Consider the following 23323-nt stretch of genomic DNA (forward strand, 5'->3'; position numbering starts at 1 on the left):
CACATGTGGGGCCGCTTGGCTTAGAGGCATCAATATTAGATCTGTTTGGGTTACTGATTTTATTTGATTCATCATAAAAAATAGAAAATGTAATAAAAATAGCCCCCCCCTCACTTTTTTTTATTTTTTCTACCAGCTGCTTTGTTCTCCAGTGACAGAATGAGGAGACAACAAAGATCAAAATGACACATGGATATGATGTCATGTGTTAAGTTTAATGCTGTGTGGAACATAGCAAGTTAAACCATTCTTGAAGATTTTTACTAGTTATTTGTATGTTGTCCTTTAACTTCTTCCTCCTCGGAGACATAGACCTCATCTGTTTGCACTATGTGAGTACGAGCAGCCTGACACTCAATATATGCAGAGCCACTTGGATTTAACAGAAGAGAACGAGCCAGCAAGACAGAAAAGTCCTTGTTATGTCCCTGTACATCACAAAACCGTCTGACAGTGTCCGCTTTTGTGTTTCCCGACACAGACTGACAACCTCTGGACTTCTCTGCTCAACAAAGAATCATACAGAAAATGTCTCGCACTGATCAGAACCAAAGCATGTCTCTCTCTCTCTCTCTGCCAGGCCTTTTATTTGGTATGAGTGGGGTGAGGAGAAAAAGCCATTTAGTTTAAAGGATATTAAGCGTCTCTCTGTGTTCCCTCTGTTTCCTGAGCTGTGACCCTGCTGGCTTTGGATCATTTTGGACAGTAATGAGATCTAATAATCCTTTCTGTCCTCTCATTCATGTTTCCAGTGGCTGGTTGACTGACTGCTCCTCAGCGTAACAGCATGGTAAGAACTTTATTTTAATTGCCTTTTGTCTAATATGGGTCTTCTAGGCAGTATCAAATAGAGGCCTGGGAGACTTTGTAATCAGCATTAGAACTGTCACTGGTAAATGAAGCAGACATGTAATTTAAAAATCAGTTGATTTCCCCTTTTTTACTTGTGTTTTTCAAGCTGCCAGCACGCTGGTGAATGTGTTGTGCTTCTGTAAATGCCAGTTTATCCTCTGCAGAGAATTTAGGGCTCATCTTTTTTCCCACCATGCAACTGCTTTTCCTTGTGTTTTTATGTGCATCCTGTGTGGAGTGACTGCACACTCCTCTCCAAGGCTTCCTCTTGATTTTTTTTTTGTAATTGCTGCTGTTTGAAACTCAGCAGCTGCCGCAGGGCACTGAAACAACCCATGTGAAAAAAAAGTGCTTTTAACAGTTGGTGGAGCGATCTAAAATTACACATGGACACTGTGATAATCATAGATATAAGATTATCATAACTTTTTTGTGATGTCCTAATTTAATGCTTTTTTTCCACTTCTCTTCTCTTTCACCACTGTGTGGAAGCCGAGGTTCTTAACCACATTTTCCTGCCTGGTTGAAAGGGATCTAAATGCCTTACTTTCTTTTTTACCCGTCAGTCCTCATCAGACAGCAGAGGCTCAAGGAAGCAGCGAGCAGTCTCACACAGCTTGTCTTGTTAGTTTCTATTCCTGTCAGAGAAAACTGAGCTGACATCGGTGGAGTGGAGGTCCTCCAACATGATAAGTAAAGATAAAACTTAGAGCTTGTACTATCTCCTATACTCAAACGTATGCAGCGTTGATGCGTCCATCCACCCTGACCTCCTCCCTGCAGTGCTTTTTTTGCAGATTTGGCATCTGATGTGATGTAGGCTGACAGGTGTAAATACATTTTCTGACCCTTAGATAATCTACTGTGCAAGTTTTTACTAGTTTAATGGAATTTAGAAAAATGAAAGTCTAATCACGACCGCCACCTAAATGTTGCTTAGCAATAAATCTATAGGCTCTAATAAACTGCTGCACAAATGACACCTAGGGTCATTTTTTATGGGAGGACAGACTCTTCATTACATGGGTCACTGTTAACTGTCAGGAGAGGATGTCACTTATCTTCTCCGTGCAGTAAACATCCCCTCACTGTGAATTCAGCAGCTGAAACGCTGCAGAAAGCCTCAGCCGCAGTCAAAAGAGCCAATGATTCCCTGTAATGTCACACATCAATCGAGTCTATCCGCCCACTCTGCCCTGTTACCCAAGTGGGCAAAAAAGAACATGATATGACTCCTTTATCGTTCCGGTTATAATCCCCCCCCATTTATATATCTGTCCGATTGCATCCGCCCACCTCCCCTTAGATGTGTGATTGGTGTGCTCCATGCTGAAGTTCAGCAGTCTCTCTGTCAGATTCAGCAGACAGATCTGAACGGGCCACGCACCGCTGCATCTGAAAATGAACAGCCAGGCAGAGAACCCTGCAGATTAAAAACGACTTTTCCCTTGTAAAGCACACTGCAGTCATTTCTGGGCCTGTGTGCTCAGAGTGCAGCCCGAATATAAAAAAATAAAAAAATAAAAAAATAAGGCTCTATGGCAGTGCAGACTCCTGGGAACTGCTGATAAGGTGGAGCAGAAATTTATCACTATTTATCCATTTAGTGGATCATATTTCTCCATATGAATAACACCATTATTTAGCAAGTGAGAACCGCTGAAAGGCAAAATGGGGATTTGACGATAATAACATTACTTATTGCAGAGGCTGTGATGACTCCGACATTTACTGTGTATGCAAGCTTGTGGGTTGAAGTTGTATAAACTTTAATGAAGCAGCAGCACATTATAGATGGGGGTAGATTCAGCTATCCACTTTCACAGGTTTCAGCATTCACAACACAGTTATCTGTCTTTCTTCTCAATTATGGATCTTGCTCAATGTGTTCTGTATTATTCAATTCAATTGCAATTGCAATTAAGTTTATGTAGTGATAAAATGTGTATTTGTTTATGACAGAAGCCAGTGGCGTTGAGCTCTGCTGCACCCAGAGAGGAGACTGACAGGCGGCCCCTTCCCCCAGGATGGAGGAGCTACACATCACCTGAGGGACAGAGGTACTACGTCAACAGCTCCAGCAAAGGTAAGAAAACAAACAGCAGTACCAGAGAGTCAACTGTTCATGGTTTGTTTTTATATTCTATAATCTGTATATGTTGCAGGTTACAGTGTAGAGTCAGGTTCTAGTTGGCACTATCAGCAGTCTCTGTCATTGTCAGCCAAAAGCGTGCACAGCTCCACAAGCTGATCTTCTGTTTTGATTGTTCCTTGTCTATTCATAAGGTTAGATGTTTATGGCAAGGCAGGGGCTTTAATTGTCTTTTTGTCTGAGGTAGTTTCAGCACCCTCACTCCTTAATGAGATCGAACATTATTACTGTTCTTTGGTTTCACTTATTGGGAATCGATTTACACAGTCAAACTCTATTGTTTTTGCCTTTCAGCAGTTCATTATCACTACACCTCCAGTATGCTGATCTCAGTGGATATTGCAGCATTCAGCTCTCGCTACCGTCACATTGTGAACTATGAGGACTGATTATCATTCCTCGCCATCATCGTGTCTCAGCAGTCCGTTCATGTGGAGACAGGCCTGCAGATTCGATGCGCTATAATCTGATTATCTTAAACGTGCGGCACTTCAGGCCGAGCAGAGATATCTGTGGATTCACAAGTGGAAGGATGTGTCTGTTGTTTGTCGTTTGCTCTAATATGCTGCTCTCTAACAAGAGACTGAAGAGTGATATTAATACAGAGGCTGGAAGGCAGGCGACCTGTCACACACTTTGGAGTGTGTGTGTGTGTGTGTTTTACACCTCATTTGGGAAGGAATCCAGGGGGATAGGAGAAGCTCCCACGGGACAAACTAAGGCTGCTTCAACAACAACTCTGGCAATGATTGCACTTTGGCTCACAGCACACACACACACACACTGCACACTGATCAGAAAAAAAATCGCCCAAATGCTATTTTTACATTCAGACACCATATGCTGCAGCAGTCACTTTTGTTTTGTTGCTGTTTCATGTCTGAATATGGACCATCACAAAAGCTGGCATGGAGTGTGTTATAAAGAAAGCTGCTTGTTTTCAGTCATTTAATAGAACTGGTGCACAAAGGAGGATCAGATGAAAATCTTTCACTTAATCCCTTTGGAGCCACAAATATCACAATGGGATTTGGAATTATGAGTTATTATGTTGTTGTTGTTATTATGTTTAATTTACATTTAGCCTAGGGAACAATAAGACAAGTGGTCAGGCATGCTGTGTAGAAGTGTATAGATCTGCGAAAGGCTCAGAGTGAGGTGGACATAACCAGCTCCAGGTGTGACCCAGGACCCATCTCCAGCTGGCCTGGGAGTGGCAGGGGGTCCATCAGAAGGAGCTGGAGCAGGTTGATGCTCTCTAAGCAGCTTGGCAGTAAATAAATGAAATCTAACACCTATACTCAATGTAATTAAATGAAGTAGGTGGGATACAGGGCTACTTATCACTAGGGATGCTACTCTTTAGCAATAAGCATATATCCATTACACTACCAGATGAAGAAGAAGCACAGAATGATCATCGCCCGTCTTCTGGCACACTGTTTTCTGCCATAAAATTGCCATCAGCCCAACTTCTTCATGTAATCTGACAACTCAAGATGGCAGCTGTCAGTCTTCTTATTCTGCTGCTGCTCACTCAGCATTGGACCAGCTGTCAGACAGTCTTTTTCCTGCTCAGCTTGTAGCAGACACCACATTTTATTGATAGATTAGTGGCTAAAAAATGTTTAAGACACACTCATTGCATGTAATCTACACATAACAACAACAGATTTCCATGATTCTTCACTTTCAGCTTTCCATCCACACACTATTTGGACATTTGTGCCACCACAATAACAGCTCTGCCAAAATATTTCTGCACTCCCATTATACTATAGCGTAAAGGACATCTTGCTCTGCTAAGTGGAATGATCTGTGATCAATTGTATGTGATGGACAGCTAAAGTACAGGCAGCAAAATTATCCAGGAGGAAGTTTTTTAGTTTTTTTTTTTCAACCAAAACATACAAGCATCATTTTTATTTTTGACGAAATTAATTTAATCATCTCTGCAGTCGGATTGCTTTTACTTTGTTCAATTAAGCTTCTGTGATTTCCTGTGCAGGGATAGGATCATAAGATGTATAAAGTCTGAATAGCAATACATGCTCACAAGCAAAAATCAATACATTCTAAACAATAGGGCCATTAAAGTAAGAAGATATTGGCAATGTAAAGGCAATCTGATACATAGTTATTGACATAATGTACAATGGTGTTTTTGTTATTATTAAGAAATGCAATGTGTGTGTGTGTGTGTGTTATTTATCATATTGAATGAGGCATTTCATCATGAGGAGCTGATGTTCTGTGAAACTGTTCCACATTTTTTTCTCCCCACCGTCATCCTTCCTTCCTGTTGTTTGTGTTGTTCCAGAAACAACATGGCGGCGTCCCTCCTCGTCAGCTGAGGCCCCACAGAGACCGCTGGCACCACAGAACTCATCGCCATATGGTAAAGCTGGGCTTTTTTTCCTGTCAGCCATCCACATTTTCTAACGATATGAACAACGTAACAACAAAAACAGTATTAAAAAAAGAGGTGAAAGGGATGGGAAAATGAGTTTAATTAAGGTTTGTGTTGATAAGAATGACACAAAACTAGAGAAACAGGGAAATTCATTCATTCAGTTGGTAAATAGCTTCTTTTATAAAGATTGTTTTCATTTGGAGCTAAAGGTTGTGACTTAATTTTTTATTCAGGCAGACAGATTATGCCTCCTGGCCATCATTCATCATCTGTACCAATCTGTATAATATTCTAAAACCAGATTCCTTCAGCTAAATGTGACTCAACACTAATCGTACAGAGACTTAGCCAAAAGGTTCTTACAGAAACCTTTGACTAATCTCTTGTAATGTGCTTCTCCACTGCGTTATCGTGAAGCTCAGTTAGCACGACTGGAGGAAATCCTAGACTTTCTTAATGAGTGGATTATTATGTTTCATCGCTGCCAGCATCCTCTCTAACCACATCTCAGCAGATAGCAGATGGTTTTCTTCTTTCTGCTGGCGTGTGGCCCAAACACTTAGAGGAAGAATGAAAACTAGCGCAGTGGAGGCAGTCAGCTGCAGGGGAGTTTGTCAGCATTTAACCAGACAAGTGTGATCCTCCGTAGAGAAAATGGTGTTTGAAGAAGGCCAGGATCAGATCTGGGTTGTGCTAACCTCTGAACAGGAAGCTGGGGATCTAACCGGCAGGTTGAGACAGATTGAGAAAATCTGATGTTGTATCTGAAAGGAGTGATATGACTAAATTGCCTCGGCATCGCAGACATATAAATATGCAGCTCCAGAGGGAAATACCTGGATGTTTAGCCACCAAATGTTCCACTTTGTTCACAAGCTAGTCTCTAAATGTCTGCTGAGCTGCATAAGATATGCAGACACAACAACACTGCTTTTCCAAACTGAGGTAGACCCAGGCAGCCACCCCTGCAAACAACACAGCTTTCAGGGAATGTAGGTCAAACAAGATGCTGGACTGAGGCTGCAAGATTTAAGCTTTAGAAATGTTTATTTCTACACAAAGACAGTTACATGACAGACAGCTCAGTTACATTTTTAGATGTAGATAATATGCAGGATGAATGGTAGGCACAGGTGAAATTGCATTTTTTTTATCAATTAGTTTTAATTTGGCTAATTTAAGTCCAAATATTCACTGTCTGTTATTATGTGAGTATTTTTATGTGTTTACCTGCACACTTCAGTAGCATCAGTATAATAAATAAAATGGCATCTTCTGTCAGATCTCAGCCAACAACAGCAATAACATGCATAAACTCCTCTTAATTACTGCTCCCAGCTAAAAGCAGTCAAACTTACTGTGTAACCTTTTGTTAAAGTAATTTTTACACTTGCTTTTACACAGATTAAACAAACAAGATAAAATGAGGTATTTATTGAGCTGATAATCTCAAACAGAATCTCTAACAGAAGAAAGGAATTCCAGCTGTTTCCTGCTGCTGGTTATAACTTGATATTTAAGGTACGGCCAATTGTTCCTGTGAAGACTGAAAAGATATTAAAAAAATAAAAGATCATCACTCCAACAGACTTCATCGGCTTCTGATCTTTTCTCCTTTGTGCCTGACTGATTAGCTGCATGTATTGAAAATATTCAATCCAATATTCAATTTTACTGGTCACTGAGGGGGTCAATGCAGGTCATAGATTTCTTAGAGCCTCTATGTATAAGCAAAGTGATCACTATCTCTATTTTTGGAGTTGCCTCTGTGTCCTGGAGGCGTCCGGCTCTGTCCAGCGTGCCGGGCTGTGACGTGTGGCCTCGGGGGTCGCACTCTGCCGGGCTCACGTGTTTACCTTCAGCTAGAGATGGGCTGATTTGATATGCAGGAAACGGACAGCTCATGAATCACAAGCGATGGAGAACCACTACAGGACTGCAGAAAGAAGCCAGGGACATTACTAGATAGCTGCAAGCCCTCGAGGGCCAGGCTCATTAATAATAATATTTCTCAATATGGGTTCATATGTGGATGTAAGGAGAAGAAAAATACTATAAAAACCTAAAAAGAAGATGTTATGATTTTCAATGTGTCCTCAAACTTGTTGATGTCTTTACAGTTATTGCCCTGAAGGGTGTGTGTTATTGTCATCAGTACTAATTTGGTTGATTATCTGTGTTTTTTCAGCCAATGGATCCCACAGTCAGCCCACAGAGACTGCTAATGTTAATCTGAGGAAAGCTACACTGTACAAACAGGTAAGCCACAAAAAGCCTATTGAGCGCACAGGGTTTAGTGTCATAAAGCCACCATTGAAATACATTATTAGGTGAGAGTGTGACTTTGGTCATTGAGAAAGGAAATCTACCCTAGCAGCCTCTTATGTTTGGCCGACAACATCCATGCAACCCAACCTCCTCACTGCTTGGACATCTGATTTATCATAATTTGAATTTGACTTTCTGTTGGCTAAACCATCAAAGCCACGCTTCATCCAGCACGAGCACTGTTTTCAGTTCACAGAATATCAGTGTATCTATCATATAAATCTGCCAAGCTGTGTCCACTGAAAGCAGGGCCGCTCCCGCAGCTCCTATGAACCAGGGCCAACATTGTCTACATGCCAACCCATGTGACTAATTACGAGTCAGATGAGGGCATACCGTGTCATGATCGCACAGGAAAGTATAGATGGACAGTTGGGCCATATGGGCAGCTAAGATTTTGGACTCCACATGTCAGAGTTTGTCAGAAAGGAGGCCAGCCAAGACATCCACAGCTCACGCTGGGGGTATCGGGACCACAGATCCCAAAATCTGCGCCGCAGTCGTGGTGGTTGAAGCCGCCAGCCGCCATGTTTTGTACAGCAAAGGTGAGAACATCATGCTCATTCATGGCAATCACGTTCTTTGCTGTGGTGGTGTTGTTGAACCAGAGCAGGTGGATGTTGTAAGGAGGTGTGAGCGCTGCAGTGATCACGTGTGGTGTCTGCTCTGCACACGTCTTGCGTTTGATGCCTCAGGCGAAGTGCTGTCATATGAGACAGATGTTAACTGTTCAGCTGCCGCCTTCTTACCGCTCACTCAGCTGTGAACACAGCTGATATTACACCTTGACCTAACTCTTCTGCTTACCTTCTTAACCATTTACATGTGCATGCAACTCATTCAAAAACACACTTTGCTTCCACAGACAGAGAGGCTACGACTCATTGGCTGCCTGTTTTCCCTTCTGCTCTCTCTCCCTCTCTCTCTCTCTCTCTCTCCTCCCCCCTCCTCTGGCTTTCCCTAATCGTAATTAGTCTTCTACAGATCATCGTTCAGCCATTTCCATCAAACCAGCCCCCACCAATGCCACTGCTGCTCCCTCCTCCCTCACTATCTGGTCCTCTTGGGAGGGAGGTGTGGCAAGGTTCATGTAAATAAATCCCCCTCCTCCTCCTGTTTTTTCTTCACTTTGTACTCTGTTGGTCTTTGTTCTTCTTTCATTCCAGAATTGGCTTAGTGGTCTCTCTCTCTCTCTCTCTCTCTCTCTCTCTCTCTCTCTCTCTCTCTCTCTCTCTCTCTTGCTGCGTGGACATCGTTAGGTGAGGAGGGGGTTGAAGGTAAGGTGGTGATAGGGGCAGGAGCCTCCTCCTCGCTGCCTCCCACCTCAAAACTCCTGTGACAGCAGCAGCTTAAGCAGGGGCTAGGCTTCGTCACGCTCCCACAGCCGCCACCAATTACCCCTACACCCCCCCCCCCCACCCCTTCCTCCTCTTCCTCCTCTTCCTCACCCCTAAGGCTATCTTCCCATCGCTTCACACACACACATATCCCCTCCCCTCCTCCTGCAACGCGACTCCTCTCCACTCACTCCATAGCTTGTGAGACTGAAGGCAGCTTTGGTGCGTGGGGAGAGAGAGAGAGAGAGAGAGAGTGTGTGTTAGAGAGAGAGAGGAGAGTGTGAGGCTTTCCCAGAATAGAGAAGCAGGAGGAGGTGAGAGGGATGATGATGGAAGCCAGCTTTGACACTGAGGAGAGTTTTGACGACCCCTCCTGTCTCGCCCCGCAGCCCCCTGGCTCTGTTTCGCCAGCCAAGAGGCAGATCAAGGAGGTCAAGGAGACCAAAATCACTGTGAGTATCCAAGAACTCAATCCTCCTCTTCATCTTCTCCTGTCTCTCTTCATCCTCCTCTGAGTGTCTCATCGTGCGCCATAAATAAGTTCACATCCCCTGGTTTTTTCTACCATCTGTTGACATCGTCTTTAAGCTTGCTGCTCAAATCATAATGCATTGTGGGTCCTCGTGGAGTAGCGTGGGGGGGTTCCCTGCATTTTGGATGCCACGTTAGTCTGAATGAAGAAGATGTCTAGGAGTCCTGCACTCATTTCTGTGTCCCTGACTTTAGCAGTGTCAATCTATAATATGGATTTAATGCCTGTTAAACCTAAATTTATGCTCAAATGGTTTTCAAATGATTGAAGCAACTGGAACGTGAGGAGCTGATCGAGGTGCCTGCAGACTGCTGTTGGTATTTTTAGAATCGTCTGTCAGATAAAGTGTCAGTGATCTCTGAGGGTTTCTGTCATCCAGTTGTTGCTCAGTATGGTACTGCGTCCCCTCTCGTTCTCCCTCAAAGGGCTTCTCATAAAATCAGCTGGGCAGTGCAGGTCGCACATCATTTGAGACTTGAAGCAGAATTTAGGCAGTAAACTCCTCAGTTTCCTTCTCAGTAGCAGGAGGAGGAGGAACAGAGTGCATTCATATTTTTGGGGAAGTATACAGGAGCTTTGTCTCAAGATGCCCAGACAGAAGCTGTTGCTTATGTAATCTCCCAGTTAATAATGATGGCAGTGGGGGTGGAGGTGGCGGTGAGGGTGAGGCGACCGTGCGGTGGTGATGGGTAAGGCAGACAGAGGTGCTTTTGTGTCTCACAGGGGTCGATTTTGCGCTCGGTGGGCTCACTGACCTGCTGCAACCATGGGAGCCATCAGTCTGGCTATTGTGAAAAACCTCAGCAGACCTGCAAGAGATGCAGCAAGTCCAGTTTCCATGGTGACAAAGGCAATAGCACTGATTAATGGGTGTTGAAATGGAAAACACTGCCATAGGAGAAGAGGGGGAGCCATTCAGATATTTACTGAAGACATACTGTTTGAAAGGATCTCTTCCTTTTTCTGTGCAGGGCCCTTTTTTTTTCAAAAGCTTCCCCCTGTTCATTTGTTGTTGACTGTGTGTTCAGGCTTCACTTGTATCGAATCCTCCTGTAGAGCTGAGGTATGTTTATTTCTTGGAAACTGGATTGCGGAGAGGACTTGATCTCTGCAGGAACATAAACAACAATCATAAACATAAAATATCTCTGCTGCAGCTGGAAAAACATACAGGTGATAACGTCTGAATCAGTGACCCTCAGAGGTGTGTGTGTGTGTTTTTTTTTCACCATGGTGCACCTCACATTACACAACCCCTCCACAGTTGTCATGGAGACGCACACATCCATGACTGTTGGCAAAATGGACCCTCACAGGATGCCGAGGCTTCACACATCACACTGGGGAAGCAGCCGCTGTGCAACCTTGTTTTCACCTTCACCGCTTGTGACCAAACTCATGTGTTTTTTTTTGTTTGTTTTTTTTTAATTAAGCACTCATTCACGTGTGGTTTGACTTGTTGCTATGCTGTGTGTGCTCAGCGGAGTGTCTCCTGGCTTCGTTGGCGGGACTCGGATGGGAGGTTTTGATTGGTCAAGATACAGAGGAAGTCAGAGATTGTTTTGTTAGAGAAGGTGTATATGTGCAGAGGGGAGAAAAAAAAGAGAGGGGGTGGTGGGGGGGGGGGTATTTTACAGCAAAAGTAATTTGTCGCTTAGCAACAGTGGCAGAGCATTCTAGAGTCTTATATGCTGAAATATGCTGCAAAGAAATGGAAGTGAGAGAGAGTGGAAGCGATGTTTCAGTTGTTTGTTCGACTGCCAAACCATTATGTTTTCATCTCTCATGGGCCATTTGTCCATGACTGTATCATGATTTTTTCCCCTTACCTCAGCAAAAGAAACAAAAAGAGGGAAATAAATATATAAACACAAAAATATGTAATGAAATAAGCATTGCCTGTAGCCTGGATACAAAACCCCCCATGAGAGTGACTGTTTATGAATGCTGACTGAGGACAAAATGTCCCAATTCACTCAACAAATCTGCACTGTTATGTGTTGCTTGAAGCTTTTTTTTGGTGCTAAATCCAAACATTAAAGCCCTCTGCAGCATCCAGAGTCTGATGTCTGGACTTCAAATGTAGCCCAAAATGGCCCTCAGATCGCTCAGAAGGATTTATTACATGCTGTGTCATAAAGGTAATCTATATTAATATTTTATTCCCTGCCCTGGAGTACCTCACTAAGCAGCCATAAAGGAGAAGTAAGTTAGCCAGACAGGCTTCCTTTAGATGAATGGTCTCATTTTGTACGGGATGTGAGAGGGAGACAAACAACAGTCATGATAAATGTGGAGCCAGTGTAATGGAAAATCTGGTGCCCATGACAATCAGTATGATCTCTGAGGCAGAAAATGAACAAAGTGACTGGTCGACACACAGAGTAAATCACACTCTCAGCTCTTTTACATTACAACGTGCTACTGTGAGTTAATGTGCATCTTCTCACATTCTTTCATGTTTTATTTGTCTGCTGTTGTATCAGTGAGCTTCACTGGCAGCTAGCCATTACACTTCCTCAGGATTTCAGTGATTATATAAGAGAGAAACAAAGCATTACTCATCTGTTAAGTTGTTTATTGGAAGCTGTTCAGATGAAGTGTCACGGTGGCAGAACAGAGAATAAAGAGGTCAGAGTCAGGTGGTCGCTGGAACTTTTCATGCTCGCTGTTGCAGAGAAGCACATCAGGGGAGAGAATCCCCCTGACAGAGATGCTGTGCAAAGAAATGGAAATGCAGAATACCTACATTCCACTGTTTTTGGGCCAAAAACTACTGTATATGTCTAATGAATGTTCTCTCCTGGTTGTGCAGAGTTCTTGTGACTTTTAGCTCACGGTGTAGTTGTCCAGCTGTAATGTTACTGCTCTGGTTCACTTTCATCACTACCAATACCAGCCTAACAGCAAGGAGACATACATGAAGCTCTATAGTTGTAACTGAGAGCTAAAAGACTACAAATATTGAGGCACTGTTCACAATATGAGATGTTTGCCACACAAATATTGTGGCTGTGTTAATATCCATAATAACAATAATGTTGTGGAATGTATCTTTGTTTATTGTCACTGAACTGAATCCCACTTTGCTATCACCTTGGTCAAATAGGAAAATTTATGTATCTATACTGCTGGATCAGAGCTTTTATATTTGGTGCTTATTCATTTTTAGAACTTTGTGCCTCTACACTAAACCTGCACCGTACCTCTGTTTAAAGGCCTTTAACCTTACCAATATGGTACCTTAACCCTGACACGTTACTCAGCAGCTAAGATAGTAAACAACAACATGAATGCACATAACTGATAATCGCACCATTATTTGAAATTTGGAAGTAAGACAGAAATCTGCAGCCAGCTGGTAGATGTTGCCTGTTTGAATTCAGTCTTTTTTGACAGTGCAGTACAGTGGTGGACTCATGCTGTAAACACTGTGAGTCAGTGTGTGTTGTGTGTGTGTGTTTGTGGTTAAAGCACCCTGTCTAGATGCCCGTGCAGTTTGCAGCAGCAGTTGACATGGCACAGAGGGTATCTTGCAGTGCCAGGAGGGAGGGCTTGCAGATGGTGAACATTACATAATTGCAGCCCTGAGAGTAAATGAAGACGCTGTGGACCGTGGAGTCTGTATTCAGGCTGGGCGCTGGGTGTGTTTATCTGCAACACCGCGTATTCTCAAGTGAATAAAGTTCATTTGTCCAGTTAGAGGAATACACAAGAAACTGTTTCTCCTTGGTTTTTCTCTGAGTGTTGCCTCTGTGTTTTCTGTCCCAACCCCCACCCCAGGCCTCACGGGTCACCTTTCTGGATCACCACATTTATGTGTTTACTCATGTATCTTTCCGTCTCATCTGCATGATCCAAATGATGCTCAGACCTTTTGAAAGTGTTAGCAGCTCTGTTTCACATTGCTTACTACTCCCTTTGTTTGGCTCCAGATCAACTGTGTGACTTTCCCTCTGCCTGGAGAAGGTCCGGAGCAGCAGCTCCTTAAACCCAACGAATGGAGCTACTGCGATTACTTCTGGGTGAGTCCCTCTAAGACCCATAAATAACATCCATCATCACCTTTGGTTTGGCCTTTAGAGTGAGTCTTTGCTGACAAAGTGAAATGCTTATATTGAACTAGGTGCAAAGACGCCAATTATCCGATACCAGCGCTCTCCTCCTCATTTAACTAAAGATGTTATTGGTTTTCATGTTTGAGTTTTGAACAGCATCTCTGCAAACACAATGATCCCAACATCTCCCAGGTGGCTCCTGTAATTTTCAGTTTCCATACATTTCCATCCTAAATTAAATTTTAATCTGATCCTCTGGTCCCCAGCCTGTCATGTCATGTTGCTGTGTTTTGTTTTTGTTTGTGTGCTAACCTGCTGTTCGGTCCTGCTGTGTGACACAAATCTGGCACCTTTGCATCACGTTTGCTGTCACAAACATAACAGATCGCCACACATCACCCAAACCTCTTTCACACACATGCACTCATCGGTGATTGACGCGCACACAATCACAACACCAACGCATGCCCTTCTTGACATTCAAGCGTGACTCACGTATTCATGCGCGCAGTATCTGACTCACCACACATAGCTCATTCTCACAAACAGCCCAGAGATTTACGGGATGTTCTGTCAGTGCACCTGTGTGACTGAATGATGCGCTCCTCTTTCTCAGACCGACAAGAAAGACCCCCAGGGGACCACCTCTGTGGCGGGCTTCGAAGTTCTTCTGCAGAAGCAGCTGAAGGGCAAACAGATGCAGAAAGAGATGGCTGAGTTTATCCATGAGAGGTAATGACTGGACTGGACTGGAGAAATGCAGTTTGTTGTGAGCAGATTTAATTAATTAAGCAGCGAAAGTGTCAGACACTGAGCTGCTCTAGAGGCAGAAATAGTCACACTGCAGAAGCTGGAAAATCAAATTTTTTTTAAAGTAGAAATTAGTCACATCAAGATGCAAGATGATGAAAGAGAGGGAATCAGTGACCTCCTCAGGAAAACACTAAGAATATTAGTTTCTCTTCCTGTCAACAGATTCTTAAAAACACTCCTGACATATGTTGTTCTTCTGTGCCACAGAGCTCCTTTGTTGCTAAAAACAGATCAATGGGCGTTGCACTGGGTGACATGTTTCTTAATTACCAAAGACACTGGCCCAAATACACTGCCTGCTGTGCTGCTGGAGGAAATACTCCATCAAATGTAGATTAATCCACCGAGGAAAATAGTTCCCCCAACAACTCCACAGTAACACTTTCACAGAGCTAGAGCAGGCAGCTGGTGCGGCTAAACTATAAAAATCCAACTATTATGTGGCACAGACCTCTCTTAAAGACCACATGAAGATTTTGCATGTATACAACGTAACATGTAATCGATTGATAGATTGCATACGGAGGTAATCTTGGATTTAAAATGTGCAGTTTTTTTATTGTAGAGAGAAAAATCAATTGTGGCATTTTATCCGGGAGTTGTTATCTCCCTGTAGTTCTTATCAGCACCAGTTTTTCTGTGCTCTTTTGTTAGCACTGTGACTATTTTCTGAGGAAATTTGTATTTGTAGAAAGTTAAAGATCACTAAAATTCTACCATAATACCACAAAGTGTGATATTACAGTACCTATTTTTATATTGATCTGTATACATCAATACAGATCAAAATCATTTTAAAAAAAAAGGTGTAAGGTGAGTATCTTTAAACTATTTCTCAGCATTTCACAGTGGATGATGGGAACAGTTACTGATGTGTGGCGGTAAGGGCGTGTGTGTGTGTGTGTGTGTAAGGAGACCAGCAGGAAAGAGTGTGTCAAAGCAACAATGAAACATGCTGCTGGGAATATGGTGGTTGTTTTTGGACACCTGCAGGGACTCAACACTGTCTTGACAGAGGAGAAGCAGCACTCCACACTATAGAGATGTGCTACACACTCTGGTTAGTGGAGAAGTTTTCCTACTGCAGCAGGATAATGAGCCCGAACACACCTCGACACTCTGAAGACCAAGGAGTGCGTGTCTCTTTGTTTTTCTCTGCTTCAGATATGGCCGCAGCAGTGTTTGGTAATAACATTGTAGGTTAAAAGAGCCCCAACTTTGCATTATATGCTTCCACCCTGTAATCAATGAGCTATAGATTCAAACAAAGCAGCTCCCACTGAATCAGCACCAGGATTCCAGAAGCCCTTTGAATAACTTTTACATCCGATCTCACACCTCTCTATATAATTAGCTCCACCTTGTTCAACAAAGCCTCTATACTCGTCCGGAGTCGTGGGAACTTAATGAAGATTCCCTGAATGTGCTCAACAAGGCCCCGGTTCCCAAATGCTTCTAGAGAATTTTTTTATTCAACCCTGACCTTTTCTGCTGTTTCCGAGTAACTCTGCGCCTGCGAGAATCTGAGCATTAAGTCAATGAATGTGCTGTCTGACCTTCTTTAGGTGACAGATTTACTCAGGTGTGGATGGTAAATGTTCAGATGCGTCCCTCAGGGAGAGTCTGAGGAGCACATCTCATTTCTAACCCAAGGGATCAGTTGCTCTGAAAATGTGCTCTGTAGAATATAGCAGTGTGTGTGTGTGTGTGTATGTGTGTGTGCAGTTTGGATTTCCAAAGTTTTGTATCAAAAAAGCATCAGTGTCCTCCTCTGAGCAAGGCATGTGACAGTTTCACTGTTTGGTGTTTCAGGATAAAGATTGAGGAAGAGTATGCCAAGAACCTCTCCAAGCTCTCTCTGAGCCCCCTGGCAGCACAGGAGGAAGGGTGAGTGCAATAAACAGACGCTGTTAAGATGAATTTAGTGAGTGCACCTCCAAAGCTGCCTCTGCAGACATTGGACAGTTTCAGTAATAATCGCCACAACTAAAAATAGACTTGTTTTGTGTTTGATGCTTCTTTCAAAGAATGTCCCTGCTATTATATTTGTCTGTCAGATGTAAAACAAAGCTTTTAAAACTTCTAGAGCTGGAAACCTGAATTTATAACTATAAGTCATGCTTTAGTGTGAGGCGTTGTACAGCAATGATGCTAGCAGCAAAAAACCTTCACACTCTTGGCATTCTTGTCCCTTCTATATGCTCACTGCCATACTGATATAATGTTTGATGAGTGCCCGGGAGACACAGTAGTTATCTGTTGATTTATCTGTTTGCAGAACCCTCAGAGAAGCCTGGACTCAGCTGAAGAAGAGTCTCCACGACGAAGCTGAAGTTCACCTCAAGTTCTCCAACAAGGTGATGCACTGCTATACTTGATCCAGCCACATTCTGAGGTGACAGGCCTTGTTTACCTCAACTCTGTCAGCACTGACCGAGGAAAATGACCCATCCCAGAGTCCCGATTACCAGCGATGCATAAACTGCACACTGGCTCTCAGACACAGCCTTAAATAAAGCAGAGAGAGCCTGGGAGCTTTTCATAGCCCTCTGTTGTCTAATTAATTAGCTACGTGTTCTGACGAGACACCCACCCAGGACCATGCAGGCTCTCCCCCTACACCACCATGCCTCTGTAATGTATGGTCAGGCAGCAACATGAGAAGCCTTATCAAGCCCGCAGAAGCAGCAGCTTCTCACAAGATTAGCATTCAGCGTGGAGGGCCAACACTGCTGACAGGCACAGTGTAGTTTATTGAAGTGTCATAAAAAAAGCCAGTTTTCTTATTATGGGGGCAAGTGTTTGGTGAGAGAAAATATAATTGTCTCCATTTGTGGTGATGGATCTGACTTTACAGAACAGGAAACAGGCTTTATTACCAATGAGACACATTTGGCTGCACGTCTCAGGTCTGACTGTAATAAACCTCGGAGTCAAATGCACTGTGTCAACAGAGGTATTGATTTTGTAGAGGCGCTGCACAAATAAGCAAATCACAGTAATGAAACTGTTGTAAACAATGCATCATGGATGTATCATTTAAACCTCAACTTGACAACGAACTATATGAAGACAATCTCTTGCTATTTACAAAAAAAGACAAGATTTCAGAAAAGTGTTTCCGATATTATGTCCTCCACATTAACATAAACATATTATGTTCCATACATTTTGTTTTCACAGCTACACTCAGAGGTGGAGAAGCCATTGCTGACATTCAGAGGCGACAACTTCAAAAAGGACCTGAAGAAGTACGACCATCACATCGCCGACCTCAGGAAGCAGCTGGCGAGCCGCTACGCCAGCGTGGAGAAGGTAGCGTGGAGAAAACAGCGGAACATAAACACACACACACACACACACACTGTGTGTTTACATCAGATGATGACATAATGATAACAGCCCTTCTTACTCCTACACTCAGTCCATCATGGCACAGAGTTTTGTTGCTGCTTCCCACCTGCTAAATCAGTTCATGAATGGATCTGTCTTCACATTTCATTTTGTTTTGTGTGTGTGTGTGTGTGTGTCATGTGGTGGTGGGCGGTAGCAATATGTAAATACTGTGTTTCTGCTGCCAAAAAGAGAGCAGGCCAAAAGTGAGGCAATCTATCAACAAGTTCATATTTTGATGATAGCTTGCTGTCTGGATTAAATTTTCATTTTATAAATTTAAAGGCATATTTTACAGGAATTCCTCTGGACTTATAAACATCTCATGCTCTGCTAAAGACTGATGCTAAACTTTAATGTAATTGAAAGACTAATTAAAATCTATGGCGAATTTTTGGGGTATGAGTTCACCCAAATCCAATAATGAGAATAGCTGCTACTGTTAGCATAAACTCTACCACAGAAACAAGGGTGGTTATGAACTGATTGTCTCACACACACACACACACACACACACACACACAGACTGTCTTTTCCATCATCCCTTTTCTTAATCCACCTCAGGATGTTCATAAAGCTGTAATAACTAGCTGATTAACACCCTAAGTTACAGGCTGTTTTTCACACACAGGTCAAACAACAAACAGGAAGTTTGTTTGTTGTTGCCTGTCACATGTCACACTTACTTTACCGTATGTTTTCTTTTTAAACACTGTCACACAATGACCTTGAAGGGTGCCTCTGTACAGAAAAAGAGACTCAATGTTATGGATTAAGAACAGATTAAAGGATGAGACCAGGATCAGAGAACGGATGTCAGTAGCCAACATGAAGAAAGGCTGTAATGACTCTGGTAATAGATGTAGGTACGGTATATCTGAGGATTTATTGTTTCTGTAATGTGTGTGTTTGTGTGTGTCACAGGCCCGTAAAGCCCTGGCAGACAGGCAGAAGGATCTGGAGGTGAAGACCCAGCAGCTGGAGATCAAACTCAGCAACAAGACAGAGGAGGACATAAAGAAGGCCCGACGGAAATCCACACAAGCAGGTCAGAAGTCAAAGTGTTAGTCACTTGGACGTCTCCTAATAAACAAGCAGAACTTCAACAAAGCGTGTAATCTCACCCATGAACTGAAAATGAGGGTTTAAAAAGCACATCCTTGTTATTTTTTATATACACTCTTAAAAATGGAAAAATGAAATCCTACCAGAGACAGATTGTGTTTGACGTTTTAATAAGAAGGGTGTAATCAGTCTGCTCTGGAGAAAAAAGTCCTCTCTGCTCCTCTCAGCAGATTAGTCACAGTCCACAGCACTAATCAATGGTGCTCATGCATTACAGTGAAATAATGTCAGCCTTGTGTAGCTCCTACCACGAGGTTGGTTCAGATGTCATCACACTTCCTACGAATGCATGTTTGGGTTTCAGTGTCTGTGTTTAAGGATAGAGGTGGATAGCAGGCAGTAAAAAGGAGGAAGAGATTACATCTCACATACACAGCATGTATGTATGATATAGGCTAAATCCTGATGCATTACCCATTTCCTTCCTTAAATATTCTGCAATGGAAAACTCAACAATTCTGCAGACGAATACAAACACAATGTAGAATTGATGCATTCAATAACAAATTTAAGTTTCATTACAAATGTGATCAATTCAAATGTTAATCTGTGCTCTCACGTTTTAAAATATGGTTTTTGCTTAACTCTATATCAGTATATTAGCATTAGGTGCATTCTTAAACACTGCTGTATAGTAAAAATGCTCACAAGCTCTTGTACTCATGGATGAGTGACTTCTGAGCGCCCTCTGCTGATCCTCACGGTATTGCAGCATTTATCATGCATCATACAAATAAATGAGCAGAGCTGGATTTGGAAAATCTGTAAAAATTAAGATGTGTCAGTTTCCTCCCTCTAAATTCAGACCTCTGCTCAACCTTTTACCTTTTATCGTCTGTCTTGTCCAGGAGACGACCTGATGCGATGTGTGGACCTCTACAACCAAACTCAGTCCAAGTGGTTTGAAGAGATGGTCACCACCAGCATGGTAAAGCCTTTGTACTTTTAATAAACTGGGTGTAGTCCGGCTGACATCTCTAGTTTTTATCTTAATTACTTGTATATCATTCCCTCTGGACTTTGAAATGAATTGCTGCTGCAGAGCGTGATGCATCCCCTCCGTTATTAACTTCTCTATCTTCTCTGTATCTGTGACATGTGCTGATGTTTGCCTTCCTGCCACTGCAGGAGCTGGAGAAACTGGAGGTGGAGCGGATCGAGTGGATCCAGCAGCACTTACGCCAGTACACAACTCTGCGGCATGAAACGGACATGTTCAATCAGAGCGTGAGTGACATACACATTTTAAGCTTCTATGTTTATTTAAAATATTTTGTTATATATGGTTTATTTGTGTTTTTCCTGTATCACTCTGTCACATTGTAAATGATTGTCAGCATTTGTAATCCTACACACAGCCAATGACATGATCACAGGAACCTGATCAAACCATCATCTCGTTTATCACTGATTGTATCTGCTTTGACGTGACTTGCGTGCCACTTGAGCTGGGATGGTGAGTGTAAACACTGTGACAGGCCGAGCCCCCGGTGTCCTTCTGTCAGCTGGCGCTCCGGCTGTGACCGCTCTGTGCCTCAGAGGAAGCCACCCCTGATGCTCTGCTTATTTGGGAGGAGGTATAGAGTTATCTCTTCAAATCTAAGGAGACATTTTTCTGTCAGCATCAAGTGTGCCTCTCTGTGTGCCGGCTAACAAAATGAATTCCACGCACTACAGATGAACCCTGTATGATGATCTGTTCAGTAGAATCCAGGTCATTCGTCGTTTACTTTTAATGATCAAAGTGACTCACTTTTGTGCTTAAGTCAGCACAGAGCAATGATTGCTCTATAGTATAGCCTTTGGTAAAGTCATGCTTAGCTTAGCAATCTTAAAAGCAAGCTTAAAAATGATTTAAACATAAGCAGTCCATCAAAGACATGCTACACACACAAACAGTGGGAAGGTGGAGAGGTTAGAAGACTGCAATCACCCACATCTGCACAACACCCCTGAACAGCGACAAATACCCTTTGAGAGAGAGAGCAGGATGTGTGAACACTGTCAGCATTAAGGAACATCTTAAGTCTTGATCTAGGGTGCCCTCTAGTGGAAGTGCAAGTATGTTTATGATGCAAACATGTGGCCAATATACCTTTACTGTATCATTAATCAGTCGCATCCACAGTCGCATTATATTACCCTGCACTTCTCTCCCACAGCCATTACTGCAGTCTTTAGTTAGTATACATCATTAAACCTCCATCCCACATTGTGGAAAACGCATTACAGCAGCAACAGAGAAGCCATCCTGCCGACCGTTCACGGTATCTGATCTGCTGAGTAATAACATCAAATTAATGATGAACATCAATGTCTTTGCAGACGGTGGAGGCGGTCGACCAGCTGCTGCAGAACGTGGATCCGGGCAAAGACAGGGAGCTGTGGGTGAAAGAGAACAACACTGGCGAGGTTCGGCCCGTGGATATGGACATTTAGGGAATCTGCCGTCCGGTCTTCAGTATTAAAAAAACAAACAAACACCACGTCCACAAAGTCCCAGACAACAGTGAATCTGGGACGGTGCATGTTCAGACTCCTGGGGTCTGCTCATCTTCTGTCTCTCTCTCTCTCTCTCTCTGCCTGGAATAACAACAGAGGAAAGGTTCATTCACTTATGCAGTCTGAGTCCAGGAAACAGCTCCAAGTACCAGCATGTTCCTTCTAAATTCTAACCCCATCATAATCAACATTAGCTTAATGAATGCCATTGAACATATTCTGCTGTTTACCTGTTGTAAAGTAAAAAAAAATAATCTATGTATTTTGGATTGTTTAGCTTCAATCAACTCTTTTCCAGTTTAAAAAAAGTCTGATGATTGATATTATCTTTATTTTAGATACAGATACTGAAGCATACTGAGATCTTAGAATGAATATGATATATTTTCATATTTTGCTGGTTCATTATAGTGGAAATGCATGTTTTGAATATCTTGCTTTTACTGTATATGGAGAGCTGCACAGTTTGTGGAACCATGATGGTCGTTCTGGTCTAGTTGATTGAATTAACACACACACACACACTCAAAAGGTGTACAGCGTTAATATCCAGTTAACCTCAGCTTGAAACACGTGGTCGATGGGGGGGTTTAGGCCATAGGGTCTGGAGGAAAAAGGTGGTCCAAGTCACACTGAAACACCTTTTAGTGCCTAACGGTTATATACCTGGAATGTTCTTGATATATTCTTCTTCTTCTCTGCGTCAGTGTACATTTGTACATACCGGCTAGATGTATTTTACTGTCCGAAATGTTTGAACTGATGTTCAGGCCGACGAGGTGTTTGCACTGTACTATGTTGTTTGTTTTATTTTTTGGGGTAAATGTACAGAGAATATCTCCACATGCAGAAAGAAAAAAATCACCAAATTACATTATGTATTAAAAAAAAAAAATAATGATGATAGTGGAGCAAAAGCCAGCTGACAGAAGCAATGTTTGTTTTGCTCAGAGTCTGCATGTACAGTGTCTGTGTTTACATGTGTGTGTGTCTGTTGTCTTTATATTTTGTTGTGGTATTTGTTGCCTTTTTATTTTTCAGTTTCACAAACATAAACAAATGCTTTACCAGCCTTATCAATAACACACTAATAAAAATACATCATCTTTTTTTTTCTTAAATCAGGTGAACTGCAGGACTCCATGCACAGGTTTTTAAATAGCATATCTGTTGTAGAGGTTTTTATCGGTGTGTGTCTGTGTTGTGCACTAAGTGTGACGAGTTGTTACGTTTCCAACTTAAATGTTCTTGACAAACATTCATTCATACATGATGATGATGATGATGATGATGTAACGGTTGAGTTAACTGGCCCCTGCTGTGGTTTTCATTAACGTGCATTAAATCCCAAATGTTCCCGATGTTTTTCAAAAAGAATGTTTGATGGTAGGTAAACCTCTGTCCAGACGGTGTACTGAAGAATGCAGCGTCCAACAAATAAATCTCCTCTTTGAAAATGAAATGACATGTTGTTATGTAACTCTACCGTGATCACTCAAAAGTGAACACTAGATCAATGAAAGGCTGGAATAAAATAGCATTTTTAGCATGAGAAAAACAAATAATTGCTGGATTTAACAGGATATATTTCTTAATAGAATATATTTTTTTAAAGAAATTATTAATCATTTTTATGACATATTTGCATTGATATATATTGACTGTATATCTAAACAAGCAGATTATAGATCGCTGTAGAGTCCATTCAAGTGTCTTGTTCACTGTGCTAATTACCCTCACCATGTTTGTCTCCACTGACCTTCACATCCTAATAGGATTGGCCGATACAGGCGGATTGTTAAACTGAGCCTAATTCCC

At 42.4% G+C, this 23323-nt stretch overlaps 1 protein-coding gene across 3 annotated transcripts; it reads left to right on the plus strand.

Moving 5' to 3' along the window:
* The first annotated feature begins 458 nt into the window (after window positions 1-458).
* gas7a (growth arrest-specific 7a) lies at window positions 459-22875 on the plus strand. 3 transcript variants are annotated; one of them, XM_028412043.1, is made up of 15 exons: window positions 459-592; window positions 753-790; window positions 2815-2938; window positions 5325-5402; window positions 7606-7676; window positions 9472-9534; window positions 13550-13639; window positions 14289-14404; window positions 16298-16372; window positions 16764-16842; window positions 17669-17800; window positions 18803-18926; window positions 19852-19931; window positions 20132-20230; window positions 21329-22875. In XM_028412043.1, the coding sequence occupies exons 2-15, from the start codon at window positions 788-790 to the stop codon at window positions 21440-21442; spliced, it is 1248 nt and encodes a 415-aa protein (XP_028267844.1). In that variant the 5' UTR covers window positions 459-592; window positions 753-787; the 3' UTR covers window positions 21443-22875. The 3 variants fall into 3 exon arrangements, with proteins under 3 accessions (XP_028267844.1, XP_028267843.1, XP_028267845.1); XM_028412042.1 differs by having other exon boundaries at window positions 547-790; XM_028412044.1 differs by lacking the exons at window positions 459-592; window positions 753-790; window positions 2815-2938; window positions 5325-5402; window positions 7606-7676 and having other exon boundaries at window positions 9240-9534.
* Window positions 22876-23323: the final 448 nt, after the last annotated feature.

This window comes from Parambassis ranga, chromosome 8 (genome assembly GCF_900634625.1).
Source record: "Parambassis ranga chromosome 8, fParRan2.1, whole genome shotgun sequence".
NCBI classification, from domain to species: domain Eukaryota; kingdom Metazoa; phylum Chordata; class Actinopteri; family Ambassidae; genus Parambassis; species Parambassis ranga.